General features: G+C 39.0%; 2 protein-coding genes across 8 annotated transcripts in view; one reads left to right on the top strand and one right to left on the bottom strand.

Moving 5' to 3' along the window:
- RERE (arginine-glutamic acid dipeptide repeats) overlaps positions 1-18,236 on the bottom strand; it is a 409,123-nt gene that overhangs the window by 212,017 nt on the left and 178,870 nt on the right. For 5 of the 7 annotated variants that reach the window (XM_058552816.1, XM_058552812.1, XM_058552814.1 and 2 more), the window contains one exon: positions 17,724-17,849. The exons of the other annotated variants lie outside the window; for them this stretch is intronic. In XM_058552816.1, coding sequence (XP_058408799.1) covers positions 17,724-17,849 — 126 coding nt within the window. The remainder of the gene's footprint in view (positions 1-17,723; positions 17,850-18,236) is intronic. 7 annotated transcript variants of the gene reach the window in all.
- On the top strand, positions 7,447-7,989 carry LOC131412774 (transcription initiation factor IIA subunit 2-like). Its single transcript, XM_058552824.1, has one exon. It carries the CDS (start codon positions 7,529-7,531, stop codon positions 7,856-7,858), a length of 330 nt encoding a protein of 109 aa, XP_058408807.1. The 5' UTR covers positions 7,447-7,528; the 3' UTR covers positions 7,859-7,989.

An 18,236-nucleotide genomic window follows, 5' to 3' on the forward strand; every position in this document is an offset into this window, starting at 1 on the left:
CAATTCATTGCAGAGCAATGCTTTTATAAAACACAATTAAAATGCTGTGGCAATGTCAAACGTCTATAAAAGTTTCTCAACAGTTACTTTCAGTTTCTGTACCTATTTCACGGTGGGCTAGTAATGAACAGTTCAGTCCATAGGCCACGATTTGAATAACACTGGCCTAGAACATGAATCTGACAGCTGTAGCTGCAACGGCCATCTGTGACCCCAAGGAGACCTTGAGAATGGAAACCATGCAGTAAGGGCAACAGAGCAGACAGTAGGAAACTAGATACCTGAGGATCATGCTGGTCACCACCAGCCATGGATGTGGCACCCTGGAAAACCTTGTTTTATATAAGAATACAGACTTTTTACCACTGTGATTTGCATTTTTATTATATACACCTAATTCTAATAAGAAATGATACTCCTACATTTGTGGACCACGGTAAAATTTCAAAGCACTGTAATATCTCTTCTTATTCTCACATGAGAATAACCCTGCGAGGTAAGCAGGACAAGTATTATCTCGATTTGACAGACAGATGGAAACTGATGTCCTAAAAGATTAAATAGCTTGCCTAAAGTAACACTGCTAGGAAGTACTGATAGTAGAAGTGAACACAGAAGCAGCTGGCTACACTTTCCACTTTTCACCTCTCAGTGAAGTGAAATTACTTAATCATGAGCATAAGTAAAATAAAATATAAATGATTGGGGTGTGTACTCACAACAAATTACATCAAGTGTATAACCACTATGTAGAAAGATACAACAAAAACGCCATGGTCAACTAGTGAAAACAACATCAAATTTAACAGCTGTGGTGAGAGTGTACTGCATTTTACAGTAGTAAAAGGAGATGGAGGGGCAGAAATCACAATTTTATAATAATTTAGCCAGAAATGTAGCAACTGAACTAAGAGCAAATAATACATATCACATTAGTTTAGGTTATGACATAAACCCTCAAACTCTAGTCTCAAATAAAATTAGAAATACTAATACTCTGTCTGGATACAAATAGAATCTGTCAATAATAATGTTCCTTAAAAATAGTTTGGATAATAATGTCACAGTAATAATAACACTGTCCTTTAATATAAATAAGACTTCTGAGAACCACTGCCAATCAGATGAGTTCTGTGCTGTTCTTTCAATGGTAAAGAAAGGTTGGCACGAAGCCATCCCCACTCACTTTCCAGGATGCCCTTGTTAGCAAAAGCATATTATTAAAAAGCTGATGGGGGGGCCGGCCCGGTGGCGCAAGCGGTTAAGTGCGCGCGCTCCGCTGCGGCGGCCCGGGGTTCGCTGGTTCGGATCCCGGGCGCGCACCGACGCACTGCTTGGTAAGCCATGCTGTGGCGGCGTCCCATATAAAAAAGTGGAGGAAGATGGGCACAGATGTTAGCCCAGGGCCGTCTTCCTCAGCAAAAAAAAGAGGAGGATTGGCGGATGTTAGCACAGGGCTGATCTCCTCACAAAAAAAAAAAAAAAAAAAAAGCTGATGGGGCTGGCCCAGCAGCATAGCAGTTAAGTTCGTGCACTCCGCTTCGGCAGCCCGGGGTTCACAGGTTTGGATCCCAGGGGCGCAACGATGCACCACTTGTCCAGCCATGCTGTGGCAGCATCCCATATAAAGTGGAGGAAGATGGGCATGGATGTTAGCCCAGGGCCAATCTTCCTCAGCAAAAAGAGGAGGATTGACATTGTATGTTAGCTCAGGGCTAATCTTCCTCAACAACAACAACAACAACAAGAAAAAAAAAGCTGATGGTTAGGATCAGCCATGCCATCTTTGACTTTGGACTAACTTTTATTTGGGTAAATTTTCTTTGCCTACGTGGGTATCAAATATTTTATTTCATCAGCAACAAACACTAAAGTATTTGCCCAGATCAATAATTATCTGTTAAATACTAACAAACAGAAAAGTTATACTTTTCATTAAATACACATAAAAAGGCTCTTCTGCTGTCCTGAATATTTTGTTGCAACACTTTTTAAAAAATTTAAAAAACAAAAAAAGACCCATAAGAAAAATTAGGACATGAACTTTAATGTATTTTATTACGCACACTCAACCTTTCAAATTTTCTCTACAGATATAAGCTAATTGCCAAAGGAAAAACAAGCTGAAAAAACATTTAATTGCACCTAGTTCATAAACATATTGTAAAAATCCTCAAGGATCATTAGTGAGAATGAGTTCTTGCAAGGAATACCTATCTATTAGTGCACTATACAAAAACAGTGGGGATGGGGGAGTGGTTAGAGAGAGACAGGCATAGCTGTAGATATAGATACATAAAATACTCACCAGCTCAAAACAATATAGGAAAGAAAAAAGCAATTCCCCACTAACTCTGCAAACCACACTCAACGCTTACAGAGGCATGAGGCCATAGTGAAGAAGGAAAGAAAGCTTTGGAGTGACTCCTTCAGGGGAGTAATCCTCAACAGTTTATACTAGCTCAGGGGTCATCAAACTACAGGACTGCAGACTATATCCAGCCCACCACCTATTTCTGTAAATAAAGTTTTACTGGAACACAGCCACGCTGTCACACAGTTATTTATGATCAAGTTGAGTAGTTGCCACAGAGAAGACAAAGCTGAAAACATTTACTATCTGGCCTTTTATAGAAAAAACTGGCCACCTCTGGGTACAAAAAGCATCTGTCAATAAGTAATAATGTTACTAATCAGCTACCTAAGCAGTAGGGCAAAATAAAATGGTACTTCTCTGGAAATTGGTAGGAATGAGCCTTCTGTTTCATTAACACCCTTGTGTATATATGTGTAGTTTTACTTCACGAGATGTAAGATTTGCCTTGAAAAGTTGACCCAAGCACAAAACATCTCCAAAACAGTATGCTGACACAAACTAGCTTATAACTTAGAAATGCAGTGAAACGCACTGATATTTTATCTCCCTTATAGAGAAAACCCAATTGGAGTAAGGAAACAAATTTCTCTAATGAATTGACTTCAGAGATTTATGATTTGGTGTAACGCATCTGTGGAAACAATGCTGACACAGAATATGTGATGGTGGTCAAGAACCACCCCCCCCAAAAACAGTCTGAGAGAAATTTCAAGTTCAATACTCCTGAAGGTCACAAGCATTATTAAACACGGCAGATGCCCACGGCACGCGCCAGTTAAAAGGGAAAGTTAACTGAGTTTCACCTCTCATTGCTTCTGTTAGGAGTTAAAATAACAAGCGCTTAACCATTTAATTTGTACTGATGCTAATTTTTAAACAGGCATTTGAATTTTCAAAGAATTCATGTTGCTTTTTGTTAAACCAGATCCCCAAAATAATAAGCCAATGGGAAGAAAAAATATATAGGACTAGAAAACTGAGTGAGAATAAAAATCAGTGTGTTAAAATTCCATGACTAAAAGATATAGATACAAAGGAATTTACCCTGCAATATCACTGTTATACGGTTACCGTCGGAGGAAAGGAATAACGTCTGCAGCACAGGCTTTCCCAGTCAGATTCAGAGCAGAGTTATATGTCAAAGTGCACATACAGGCAACCTGATTTGATCTGGACAATAATAAGGAATGTAAAACAAGGGAGTTGTAAATAAACATTCCACTATATATATTTATTAATGATCAATCCTGTTGACAGTTTCCCAGTCCATCTTCCAGAAAAACCCATTCCTCTGCTCAACTCACTGCTTGGTATTCAGCAGTCATGTGAGGATAATTATCTTTCTTCAAGAAACAGCACGAAGGCGTCATTTCTTCTAAGCAGGAAATAAGACCAAAGGTTGTGTGGGCCAGCCCCGTGGCTTAGCGGTTAAGTGCTCGTGCTCCGCTGCTGGTGGCCCGGGTTCGGATCCCGGGCGCACACCGACGCACCACTTCTCCGGCCATGCTGAGGCCGCGTCCCACATACAGCAACTAGAAGGATGTGCAGCTATGACATACAACTATCTACTGGGGCTTTGCGGGGGAAAAAATAAATAAATAAAATTATTAAAAAAAAAAAAAAGACCAAAGGTTGTCTAGGTCTCAGCCCTTCTGCCTTTCTCCTCAAAATACAAAAGGGTAATATGACTCCTTCTTTTAGCTAAAGCAATATGCTCTGAAGAATTTCAACTGCACTCAAGGTAGCTTAATAAAACAAGTTGAACACTTAAATTGTGTTCTCCAGATTACTGTGACAGGACACAAGTGTATATTCCAAAGACTTCCTCACTGGAATTATAAAGTGCATAGCAAATTAGCCTGCTGTAACGCCACCTCTCTCTCACTCCTGGACAGACCACCACTCATGTCCTTTACTTACTCGTTTAACCAAAATGAACTGGATAGGAAGTAGGAGCTAAGAATCTGGTCAGGGACCCAGGAAATAAATGACACAAAGTACAGTGCAAAAAACAGCACAACAGAGGAACAGGCCAGGCAGAAAGACAGCATAGAAGAGAAAATAATTAATTAACTATAGGAAGACCAGGCTACCTACGGCAGGTGACAGGTGGGACTTGACGGGCATTCCCAGCCCTGGATCACATACAAAATCACGAAGCTGAGCGTGGGGTGGGCTGCAATGTTCTGAAACAGCATCTCTCTCTCCAGAGATTCTTTCACACTGGAACCTGGCCTGAGGTTCACTTCTCCCAGGTGAGCTCTCCCACACCACAGTCTCTCCATGGCAGCTGTGTACCCACCATGGCTAGATTCCACATATGTAAACCACTTCCAACACTTTGTTACTAAAGTTAACCAGTTTTCAAAGACCTCTCTCTCTCTTTCCACCCTTTCTTCATTAGTCTCTCGTCCCTCTCAACCCTCTCTCCTCCACACCAGACAAAAGGATATTAAAATCTGATCAGTCTTCCAAGGAAGCAGAAATGTGATTCTACACTGTTCTTTAGCCTCACCTCATGGTTCCACTACAGGCACCAACATCTCTTAACACGACTTTGTCCAGCTAACCACGTTCTTCCTGAGGGTGAATCAAAAAATCTTTCATAAACAGTACTGCTCCACCAAAAGAATATTAACTATATCACACCACCAATTTTGAAACACTGAAGCAGAGTCTTATCTCCCCTCAGACAGACTGTAGAAGGGCAGAAGGCTTCAAATTTCACCTAGAAGTTTCCAACTGTGCCAGTCCAATGGACAAGTCCAATTACGCTTCCACATGACAGTGCCTCCTGCATAACTTCTCCCAGCCTGGTGGATAATGGCACAGGGTCACTCGCAAAGGCTCTTCCTTTTCTTCACTCCCTAGCCTTTGTATTATACTGAGACCAGTTACACTATCAGCACTAAACTGAGCAGTACTAGTTTCTTCTTTGTCTCCCAGAAGCTCACAAGATGGGGTTGCTTTCTTTTTCTACTGGTTGGCTGAAATCATACCAGCCACCTAACAAATTAACCCCCCTCCAATTAAAAGCAAAAAATAAATAAATAAAACAAGTCAACTTCTTGAATAACTTTCTTCATAAGGGAAGAATATAAAACAGTGCATATTAATCAATGTGTCAGGTTGACATAATATGCCAAATGCATTTGATGCTTGCTAAGGGCATCACTAAAATAATCTGTTAACCACCCGCCCACAGCTACAAGAGAGGGAAAAAAAAACAAAGAAACAAGGCTAAAAAAATGTGTATATGTGTCCAACACTCTTTAATAACTCCAAAAGGCATAAAACCACTTAGGCAAAAGTAAATCACATCTCTATTCAAGAGCATTGTAAAATGGAAAGGAATTATCCAAGGGGCTCCACCAGCCGACTGAATAATTTTAATACAAAATGCCTAGCAAATCTCCCTATGCTGCCAACAAATCACCAGCTGAGGCAAATCCCAGATAATGAAACATTGCAAGAAGGGCTCTTTTTAGTAATTTAGCCCATCAAGGAGTGAGTATTGATTCTTGTTTTCAGCAGAAGGAGAGAATGTTATCTTCAGCCTTACAGCTCAGTGACAACATCAGGGAATTTAATCACAGTACCTTTCCTGCCATGCAATCTTTAAACTGTACCCTTGGATACTTTGTCATTCCTCATCCATTTGTAGAGAACTCCTGGTCTTCTGGATGTGTCTTCCCTACTTAACCCACAGTGACCATAGCAGCATTTCAAGTTCTACAGATTAAACATATCTGTCAATTACCATTTGCCAGCTGTTTTTCTTTTAAATAATTTTAACAATGCATCAGATATCTTTGTGCATTCCCATCTTGTTTGTTAACAAATCTGCTCAACATCTTAAGAGCAGACTGTCATTCAATCACAAAGATTAAGTGTGCCAATCCCTGGACATCTGTGGACATTTTTAACACATCCAAAAAGAGGCTACTAACAAAAGGAAAAACCAGAAGGAAGCAGTACAGATATCAACCACTATTTCCTCATTCCAACAGGAAAGATCAGAAAGTCCCTAAACTTTCAGGAAAAATTAACCAAATACTAAATTTAGCAGTAATACTAATTTAAGAGTATTCCTGCATCCTTATATACTAGGAAAAATACTCAAACAAAAAAAACTTTAAGACTGAAAACAAGCCAATGATTTCTGATTCAAGTACAAATCAAACTGCTCTCATCTCTGACAGAATGTTCTGCACTCCAGTTACACCACCCTAATACTCCACTAATATCATTCAACTTTCATTTTGTTGTTGTGGACAATTAGCTCCACCTTCCACTGAGCGTGTGAGAGTGGGAGTTGGGGGCAGCCATTTCTGCTGCTAATTTGCCTTTGGATGCAATTCCAAAGGCATTCCTCCATGATCCTTTGGATCAAGGGACCATAATTCCAAGGTCACCACACACATCTTCTATTACAGAAAGAACACCAAAGGCATTTTAGAGCTGCCTCTTTAGGTACTTCTGCTTTTCCATTCAAACTAGAAACTGTTACAAGGCCCTGGGGCAGTCCAGCAGCATACTCCATTCGATTCAGGCATCGAGGAGAATCATCACTGTCAAGAGGCTGCAACCAAGGGCAGCAGCCTCACAACCAACAATACACCCCTCTGTGTAGAGTTGAACAACTTTTCTGTTGTAAGAGCACGGCAAGCTCCTCCCTAATAAATATTTAAAAGGCCAAAACCCAGCATTTATAGACAAGACATCAAGTAAATGAAAACAAAAACATAATAAAACAGCCTTATGCCATGTTAGCTGAAAAACTGATATACAAGGTGTATGCCGTATGAGTTCCACAAGCCCACGAGAATTCCAACAGGTAAGGAAAAAAATTAAACTTGAGCCATATATTGATATCTCATCACTTAAGACACAGCTAGGAAGACTCTCCCGGTCCCACATCTCTCTCATTTTCGCGGGAAGTGGAAGTTAAGGTGGAAAGACTTTAAAAACTTCCTTCTGAAAAAATAAACATGGGGTTTCTGCGGCGGCCGATGAGGTGGTGGGGGAAGTAGGTGTCTTCTGCTGGGCTCCTGGCCGCACCGCTTCCGGCCGCTTCGGGGCGGGAAGCGCCTTACCCACAGGACATCAATGCAAGCCTGAATAAGAAAAACACTTTCTTCCTCCTAGGCCATGGCATATCAGTCATACAGAAATACCACTTTGGGAACCAGTCTTCAGGAGAGTCTGGATGAGCTCATACAGTCTCAACAGATCACCCCCCAACTTGCCCTTCAGGTTCTACTTCAGCTTGATAAGGCTATAAATTCAGCACTGGCTCCGAGGGTCAGGAACAGAGTCAATTTCAGGGGCTGTCTAAATACATACAGATTCTGCGATAATGTGTGGACTTTTGTATTGAATGATGTTGAATTCAGAGAGGTGACAGAACTCATTAAAGTGGATAAAGCGAAAATTGTAGCCTGTGATGGTAAAAATACTGGCTCCAATACTATAGAATGAATGGGGGAAAAAAATGGCTTCTTTATGCCATCTTCTGTTATTCAGCGCTTTTTGAAGAGAAGCATAGAAAAGACTTTTTTTTATTTATTCTAGCATTGCAGACATGACTACACTGTGCTATACTATCAGAGAATTCAGTAGAAAAAAGCTTCTAACTCTGTAGCCTCTCACATTACCTTTACTATACAGCATGAAGAAACAACTTTTTTTAATGACAAATCAAACATTGTTGCCTTCCTAAGAACATTCTTTAATAAACTCATTTTAAAACTCAAAATATAAATAAATAAATTAAAAATAAAAAAATAAACATGCATACTAGGTTTTCCTGGCTAGTACTGGCCAATCTTCCTCTTGACTGTATCAAATGCTATACTTCATGTTGAGGGTCCCATTCAGTCACATTTAATGTATTCCTTTAAAAAAAAATCCTTCTTTACGTTTTTTTTAAAAAAAATAACGTGTTTTTTTCTATCTTGTAAATGTAGCAAACTATTAATTCAATGGTTAAGGAGCAACTTCTCAGAGCCAGAACTGTTCTAGGCATATGCAAACAAAAATAAGAAAGAAACACAGCCCCTTCATTCAATCTAGCCAAAAAGACAGAGTGTGTCTATAAAGTAGCCAAAGCATGATGTTAGGGACACTCGCTGACTATCTCAGAGAGGAGCAAGAGATGGGGAGGTGGCGGAAGCAGAGGATTAATTTTTATTTTCATTTCAATGTGTATCTTAAATTTTTTAACATATTCATTTTATGGATTATCTATTTTATAATTTCATTAACAGAATTTACAGCTACATGATTTTGACTCTGAATAAGTTTACATACAATCAAATAACTAAGTAGTACTACTCTAATTATCGCAAGCTAGCAAGTAAATACGATAAACCTAATACGCCACATTTGTGCCAGGTAAGGGCAAAGCCACATCATGGCAAGATATACTTACACTTATTATCTCAGTGCTAACAATGAAAATGAAAACGACAAATAGAAGAATTGAGTCATCACAAGGAACCCAGTAGTCTAAACATGCCATATACCATCCCCCAAGCCCCCAACAGTCTGGGCCATAAGCAATCAGTAACAAATTTATATCACAAGTGGCTATATCATTTCAGCAAACCATCATCACCCATTCTATTAAATTAATGTTGGTAGAATTTTATTGGTTTTGTAGTTTGAATTTATTTATAAATTCTTTCTTAAAGCTGTATTAGAGCTATAAGCATGCAGATTATACCTAATCTATGTGCTGGGGAAAACAGGAAATTAAGTAATACGGAAGAACCACAAAAACAATTTTTTTAAGTACGTAAGATACTCAGGTTTGAGAAAAATAGAAGTTCTGAAACAGCACCAAAAGTTCTACATCCTGCAAGGGACATGATCAGATCTGCATTCACAACAGTTACCAGCATGGAGGGCAGACTTCCATTTGCTAAAGCTGGCTGCCCATTAGAATCTCCTGGGGAGCACTGGGAAAAACTGGATTCCTGGGCCTCACTCCAGAACTACTGAAATAATATTCTGGTTTCACAAGTGAGGAAACTGAGGTGCAGAGAGATTAAGTAACTTGATCACTAGTAAATACTGCCAACACGAATCAAACCAATAACAACCATAATTTCAACAGCAAAAATGTGTATTTTTTAACCACATCCATGATCTATTACTTCTAAGCAGCTTTTGTCTCCTCTGGAGCCTAAAAATGGAACAAAACACCATCACAAATTTTTCCTCTTTCTACAAAAAATCTGAAAATTCATGAAGTCTTTATGTTGCTAAAAATGAAACACCCTGAGGGCTCAAACGTTCTACATTCTCTTTCATCCTTTACCTATCTCTCTCGCTCTTTCTTTCCTCCCTATCATCCTTCTTTCTTTCCTCTTCTTTCTTTCCTTCCTCTCTTCTTCTCTCGTTCTTTCACTTTACTCAAAACTCCTGGATTGGAATTAATGGTAGGTGAATTTTGACCTATTTTTCAAAGACAGAGCAATTTAGTTTGAGTAAAAAAAATGGGTGACATTCCGAGTCACCACAGTGATTCAGGCAAAAATAAGTGTTAACATTAGTGGATGAAAATTTGATAAAGAACAGAATATTTACATGGCCTCAAGGTTTCTCTCAACAAATTACTTATTAATTACAAAGAGAAAGTAACGTATCCAAGTGAGCCAAGTTAACATGACCAATAATATGACAAACTGATAACATGTGCCCTCTAAGCTAAGGCTCTTAAGAGACAATACCACTAATAGTCCTGCCTAAAATGCACAACCTAAATCTAATAACTAGGAAACAGCACACTACAGAAAACTGGACTGTTCTCTTAGAAAGAAAACATGTCAATGTCATGAAAGACAAAGAAAGGTTAATGAATTGTTCCAGATTAAAGAAACTAGAGAGACCTGGTAACTGGATATAAGTGTGACACTGGACTGGATACTAGGCTAGAAAAACAAATTGCTATAGAGGGCATTATTGGGAAATACGACAAAATGTGAATGCCTATAGATTAGATTAGTATTGTATCACTGTTAAACTTTCTGATTTTGATAACTATACAGTGGCTATATAAAAGAACGTCCTTGTTCTTATAAAATATAGACTTAAGTATTTAGGAGTAACGAGTTAAGATGTCTGCATTTTACTCTCAATTCAAAACAATGGAATAGAATAGACAGCCCAGAAACAGACTCACATAAATATAGTCAACTGATCTTCAACATAAGAGCAAAGGCAATACAATGGAGAAAAGATCGTTTTTTCAACAAATGGTGCTGAACAACTGGACATGCACACGGCCCCCCAAAAAAATGAATCTAGACACAGACTTTGTGTCCTTCACAAAAATCAACTCAAAATGGATCACAGACCTAAACGTAAAATGCAAAACTAGAAAATAACATGGGAGAAAAATCTCAATGACCTTGAGTTTGGGGATGACTTTTCAGATTTAACACCAAAGGCAGAATCTGTGAAAGAAAGAATTGATAAGCTGGACTTCATTAAAATAAAAACTTCTGCTCTGCAAAAGACACTGTCAAGAAAAGGAAAAGAAAAGCCAAACATTGGGAGAAAATATTTGCAAAAGACACATCTGATAAAGGACTGTTAGCCAAAATATACAAAGAACTCTTAACACTCAATAATAAGAAAATAATCCCATTAAAAAATGACTCAGAGACCTTAACAGACACCTCACCAAAGAAGATACACAGATAGCAAATAAGCATATGAAAAGATACACCAAATCATATGTCATCAAGGGAATGCAATTTAAAACAACAATGAGATACCACTACACACCTATCAGAACAGCCAAAATCCAGAACACTGACACCACCAAATGCTGGCGAGAATGTGGAGCAACAAGAACTCTTCATTGCCTGAGAATGCAAACTGGTGCAAATACTTTGGAAAAAAGTCTGGTTGTTTATTAAAAAACTAAACATACTCTTACCATACAATCCAGAAATCACGCTCCTTGGTACTTACCCAAAGATGAAAACTTATGCCCATACAAAAACCTGCACACAGATGTGATAGCAGCTTTATTCATAATTGCTAAAACTTGAAAGAACAAGGCGTCCTTCAGTAAGTGAATGGATAAACAAATTGTGGCACATCAAACAATGGAATATTATTCAGTGCAAAACAGAAACAAGCTATCAAGCCATGAAAAGACATGGAGGAATCTTAAGTGCATGAATTGTAACATAGGTACCCTCTGGTAGGGGAAGGAGGTATATGGTAAATCTTTGTACCTTCCACTTAATTTTGGTGTGAACCTAAAACTGCTCTAAAAAATAAAGTCTATTTAAAAACATGACAAGTAACTGACATCAATCTAATTGTACAACATGAGATCAAAGATAAAAACAGAAAATGCCAACTTCCAAGTGTGAGGGATAATTATTTCTACAGACTTAGGTATATTACTTAAACTTCACTCCAGTCCCTAAGAAAATTCTGGTACTCCATTGAAGGCCTTGATATTTATAACAGATATTGCCACCGAAAGTACTATGATATCCTAAAACGAGGGGTTAACACTAAAAACAAAATTAAGCTAAACAAAACTGCAAGCTCTACCTCCAGGTGCTGAAGCGTCTTTGGCAATTTATATTAGTAAAACGAATTCTGGACAACTTGTTAAGTCTGGGAACTCCACATATTTGCTTAAATATTTTTTCCAACAGTATGAAACAGCCCCAAAAAGGCAAGGCTGAAAAGCCTAACAGCGCCTGTAAGTAACTAAGGGGCATGCACTAACCCTGAAAGAAAAGGAAGCTCGATAAAAGTTGAAAGTAATCATTACATCTCATACAGATCTACGGTAACAAAAAGACTGCTTAAATAGTAGGCAGTTTTATAAAATCATGAGGTTATTCAAATCTATGTTCTGAAAATGTGGCTTTACGCCCCTTCTGTAAAGAAGGAGCAGATGTACATGATGGAAAGACAGCCTTAAAAACAAATTAGTGACAGTCAGCATTTATGGGAGAGCAAGGTAGGAAAACAACTGCTCCAAGGGAAGGGGACTCATCTGGAAGCAGGGTATATGCTCTAATACTAATATTGGTCAGTTGGGTGTTGTAATAATTTTTAAACTTACTACATTAAAATTCAACAGCTATTAATCGTCTTTCATTTAGGGTACTTGGATTAATCACAGCATTTGTAATGGCAATTTTTCTGAAAATTCAGTCATTTTAACGCCTTTCACTACAATCAAATATAAAAGGCAATGGTTATTTTTGGCATCCTTAATGTCAACTGGAAAAGCCACAGTAAATACTGAAAAAGCAGGATATCCTCAGAAACTCCTGCACAGCTAAACAAGCAACTAGATTAGAGCTCTTTATTAGCAACAAGTAGGTAAGAAATATAATTAGCTTTACTTTTAAAATAGCATTTTATAATATTCACTTTTAATTATTAAATGATACTGAAGTCCCAAATATGAAAAGTACCAGTGTTAGAAATGATACTTAAAAATGATAAATACCTTACATAAACAAAAAATTATACTGCTTTAACAACAGCTTGAGATACAGTCACAAAAGTTTAAACTAGATATTAAGCAAAGAATTCTTAGCTTTTAAAGAAGTAAATGGTGTACCACATGGGCCAGCTATAAGGACATCCCTATGGGTCCAGCAAGGTTGCAAGGAGCAGTGGAAAGAGCACTAACCAGAGACCCAGGAGAGCTGGTTTTGGCCCAAGCAGCCCCTGAACCAGGGGATTTGGGGAAAGCCACTGGGCCCTAGCTCCCTGCTCTGTGTTAGTGGAGCAGCTCTGTCTAGATCAGTGAAGTGAATTCACTCCAAGGGAAACGCAAAGTCCCATTTCTTACATGCATGAAGTTTTACACCTGAAACAAACACACACAAACAAACACAACAAACTACAGCATTATTTTTCAAATGTATACAGATACTAATAAGATGAATGAAAAGGGAACTCACAGTAGCTGTTGGTCATGCACTTTTTAAACAAAAGGACACTAAAGATATGACCGCCACAAGTGCTAAAAGGAAAACAAAATTTACTGATACTGAAGAGTTCTCAAACAGTACTGTTAACACCACTGTCCATTTATTCAGAGTAAGGGCTACCTGTAAAACTCTCAACGGCAGAAGCTTTCTACTCTACCAAGAGAATGAGCAGCATGTTAGCTCAGGAAGTCTCCAGCAAAGTGGAGGTAAAGGTGGGCATCAAGGCAGAGATCACCCGGGAAGTGGAGAAGTCAGCGTGAGAGCAATGCAGATGACACAAGGCCAGGGGGCGTTCCGAGTTAAACCTCTGTCCTGCCACTTACTAAAAGCAAGATTTTATCCAAACGTAAATCTCAAGTTTTCTCGTCTGCAAAACGAAATAGATATCACAGACTGCTGTGGAGACTGAATGGGTTAAACTACGTGAAGAGAGGAGCAGAGTGCCTGGGCACAAAGTACATGCTCGGCGTTAGTTTACATCCTTAACAAGCGGCTTGCTGATTTGAGATTTTGAATGACCCATCAATTCTTAATATTAGTTTTTAAATTTTTTTCAACATTTTAGGAATCTACTGATTAGCATCCATAGTTGAAAAGTATACCCTCTCCAGAAAAATGCAGATACATATAAGACTTTGCAAGCAATTTCACAAAGTTCATAGAACCTCTTAAACTCAGAGACCACCTAAGGACCTATGGACCTCAGATTAAGAATATCTAGAAAACTGATAAATTATTTAAAACCTGAATTTGTGTAACGCGAGTCTATATGATAACAGATAATGTCAAATGAATGCTTATTGTATGGTTAATATCATGCTAAGCAATTTAATGAATTATTTCATTAATCTCTGCAACAATCCTAAGGTAGATAGCAGTATTATACCCATTTTATAAGTGAGAAAACTAAGGGTTAGAAAGGTTAATTCATGTGTCCTATGTTACACAGGAACATGTCAAGAGAAAAAAAATGCTCTCTAAAGGATAATGCACCGGGCCGGCCCCGTGGCTTAGCGGTTAAGTGCGCGCGCTCCGCTGCTGGCAACCCAGGTTCGGATCCTGGGTGCGCACCGACGCACTGCTTCTCCAGCCATGCTGAGGCCGCGTCCCACATACAGCAACTAGAAGGATGTGCAACTATGACATACAACTATCTACTGGGGCTTTGGGGGAAAGAAGGAAAGGAAAGGAAAGGAAGGGAGGGAGGGAGGGAGGAAGGAAGGAAGGAAGGAAAGAAAGAAAGAAAGAAAGAAATTAAAAAAAAAAAGGATAATGCACCAAGAACAAAACTAGTAGTTAAAAAAATGATGACTGAAATAAAATAGCTCAACCTACCATCACAGTAATGTCTTGTTTATATATGTTAACCACTCAACAGAGGTCTTAAACACACAAAAAGATATGACTAAAAAACAAAAATGCTAAATAAATATCCTAACTAGCCCTTGATCGCCTAGTGAAGAAGAGGACAGGTGCAAGTAACAAGAACTCCAGCCTGCAGAGCAGCATCCATGACAAGGGAAATGAATGTGCATTTTAAGTCCCCTTAAACGGCTGCACCTTTTCTGCCCTGGATAGAGTCTCTGTGATAGCATTTAAACCACCTGATCCTGGGAGCAGCTGAGGGTGGGGCGATCCTCTCGGCCCAGTCTAGGGAGGATCTGGGCAATGTTTTCTTTGCCTTCTCACCTCCCTCACTATCCCGAACTACCAGTACACACAGTATTTTTGGTTAGAAAACATCCAAGCTAATAGATTCTCAGTAACAAGTAAAAATGTTGCCTTTACAGGACAAATACTTTAAAAATGAACAGATAAGTTAAAAATTTATAAATTTAAATCCTATGAGTTGATGCCATCATTAGTGTAGAAACACAGATCACATATACCTGAATATGCAAAGAAAGTTAAATTACGATGCAATCGATGCTATCCTATAAAAACTAAATTAACAAAAATAGTCTATTAGGGAAGACATCTGGTGTATCACAGCAAGAAATGTTAATGATATTGTCTGCAACCCTGTAATCAATTTTTTCTCCCAGCAGCTCTCTCATTACACTGTATTAGATCTGTGTGCCTGCAGAATTTATGAGAGTTCCACACACTGGGGGGTGCTTTGCCAACTGGATCCAAATCAGATCCAGCTCAAACGACTGGCCGCATGAAGCATTGTTAAAGAACAATCAATATAGTTAGCTTTATATAGCATCATTTTGACTGAAATAAGATTTATCATCTTATTATAGAATCTTCTCAAACTCACATTTGATGGTATCTGAGTGCACCACCAATCATGACCTTATTTAAATCCCCAGCAGACACAATACTTTTACTGCTAAAAAAAATACTAGTCATCACTAACACTAAAATAAAAGATTTACTAAAAATCAGTGTTATTATCGGCAAAATTTAAAATCTATTCAGTAAATCCTGGTTAGTGAGTACTATGGTAAATGCAAACAGTCTAACGATGAACATCCACACTGATTAGAGAATAAAGTAAGAAAATACCGGCCTGAAAGATAGAACCATTTCTTAGATATACATGGAAACAAGATAGTAACCAGTAAAGGCTGAAGCTTTTGAAGTAGGTAGTCAAGTTGGGACTCTGCTAATTTGTCCCTTAAGATGCTGATATATCTCTCCAGGGATTAAAATTAGATTTTTATCCACTACATTGGGTTTTATCTTCCATTGTGAATGGCTATTATATCAAGAATTCCAAGGCTTCCGTAAGGTGAACCTTTTGTCTGGTCTAATTCTTGATAAATTACACCAGCAATTATCTAAACACAAAACTGTTTTTGTGACAGTTATTCCTGATTTTGTTACAATTACAATATACCATCTCCATTGTCTCATTCCTCTTCAAGTTATGCATGGATGGCAGCCCTAGCCACATAATCGGAACTTTCACAGTCTTTCCCCACTCCACACTGCATACCGCTGCCCAGTGAATCTTCTCAAGTAGTGATTTGCAATCAGCTTGCCTGGAATAAAAAAGCCTACAAAGACTCTCTTCTGCCTGTCACATAAAATCTTGCCTTGTCTATCTAAGACACCCTTTTATCTGGCCCCATTTTATATCCCCACCTCTGCCTCCCAACGCCCACTAACCTGTGCTCTTCATTGAAGTCCTGCAGTCATCTTCTCACAACTCCCAGGTTCTCCAGGCTCACTACCTATGTTGCTTATAGGGACAGGCTGTTATAGGGATAGGCTGACGTGTACACCTGGCAGCCTCCTCCACTCTGCCTGTCCACGTGTTACTGATGTATCAAAAACATACCCAACTCCTCAAAACCTATCTACCATCACAAAACTTTCCCAAGTACTACAGCCCATTTGGAGCACTCTCTTTTCTTAGTCTCAAGATATTAATATTCTACACTGCAACTGAACAATTCATTATATATTGCCAGTATGTTGTATTGTGTGTGTTTTGTGTGATGGCTATTCTCTTGTATTATTTTATAATTGAGTATGAGTTTGAGCCCCACAGTCAGATTACATATACCAAGAGAAAGACAGGTCTTAAACTTCTTTAGTGATTAACAGCAGCTGATGAGAACAATAAACAACTGTCTTTCAGAAAACTTGACTATTTAAATATAAATCCTCATAAAGGAAAGAAAAGGAAGACAAGTGTACACACAGATTTCAGAGAAGGTGAGATACACAACATGAAAGTAACCCTCATGGATCACTAACACCATGTCCTGTGTTCTAAGGGATAAAGCACTAAAGACATTTCATCCTGCTACATCCCACACACATCCCACACACATCTCACATCACCACCAGGTAACAGAGGAAGTACCAGGGTACAGCTGAGAGGACTGTATCTACACCCCAATCCAAGCCTTTCAAAGTGTTTATTCTATATCTGGCAATGTAGAAAAGCCTAGCTACTTCTGAGCAATACTCTATAAAACATCACCTGAGAGGACAGCACCCAAAATAGTTTAGATTTGTGGGCCATGAGTCCCAATGATCCTGGGGAAAAGCACATTCCACACGTGGACTCACACTTACCCCCTTTTTTCCCCATTTCAGTTGCCAACATCCATACTCGCTGCTGATTGCCAGCTCCTGCTCCTTGCAGCAGCCCAGCATGCTCTCTGCTGGTGCCAGAATACCCTATACCACCAAACCCCACTAACTTCTGGAACTGTCCTAGAGGGGTAAGGCAAGTCCCGTATTTTGCTTCCTCTGTGCATGTACTTGTTACTCCTTTAAAAACACATACAATACAGCACATTTTTAAAGGGGCTATGGGGAGGGAGGTAATATTCCTATTTTATACCCTATGGGATATAAAATATTGATAGCTTTAAAAACGGGATTCTCCTTACCCCTACAGGCCCTCTCCCGGCTTCAGAAAGATGCTGTGGTGGCTGTGATGCCACCGGCAGAGAGCATGCTGGGGGGTCACACAAAGCAGGAGTTGGAGATCTGCAACAGGCCTGGGAGTTGTGGACCTAAAAAAGAAAAAAGTTTTAAGTTAACATGCCCAATGTCCCCTCATACCCTGGTTACTAGGGGCACTCAGCACACAAGTATCTGCACAAATCCTTTAGCAGACAGCCTCTGAAATCTCAGAGAATTTGTTCTACCACTAAACTTAACCTTTCTGCATTAATCAAAGCTGCTTCCTTATTTCAGTGTGGACAAACATAACCCTTCTGGCTCCACACTTTAATTTGGGTCCTGTCGTAAAGCAGTATGGTGTGTGCCCCTCAAAATAACCAAGTTAAGATGTGACACAGTGCCAAGGCACAGTGACAGTGGCATGCTTTGTTTAAAAACAAAAATCCAGTGGTGTCAGATAAACACAAGTGGACAAACTGAGCTTTCAGAAGAGTTTC

The sequence above is a fragment of the Diceros bicornis genome, chromosome 13 (assembly GCF_020826845.1).
Source record: "Diceros bicornis minor isolate mBicDic1 chromosome 13, mDicBic1.mat.cur, whole genome shotgun sequence".
Lineage (NCBI taxonomy): Eukaryota > Metazoa > Chordata > Mammalia > Perissodactyla > Rhinocerotidae > Diceros > Diceros bicornis.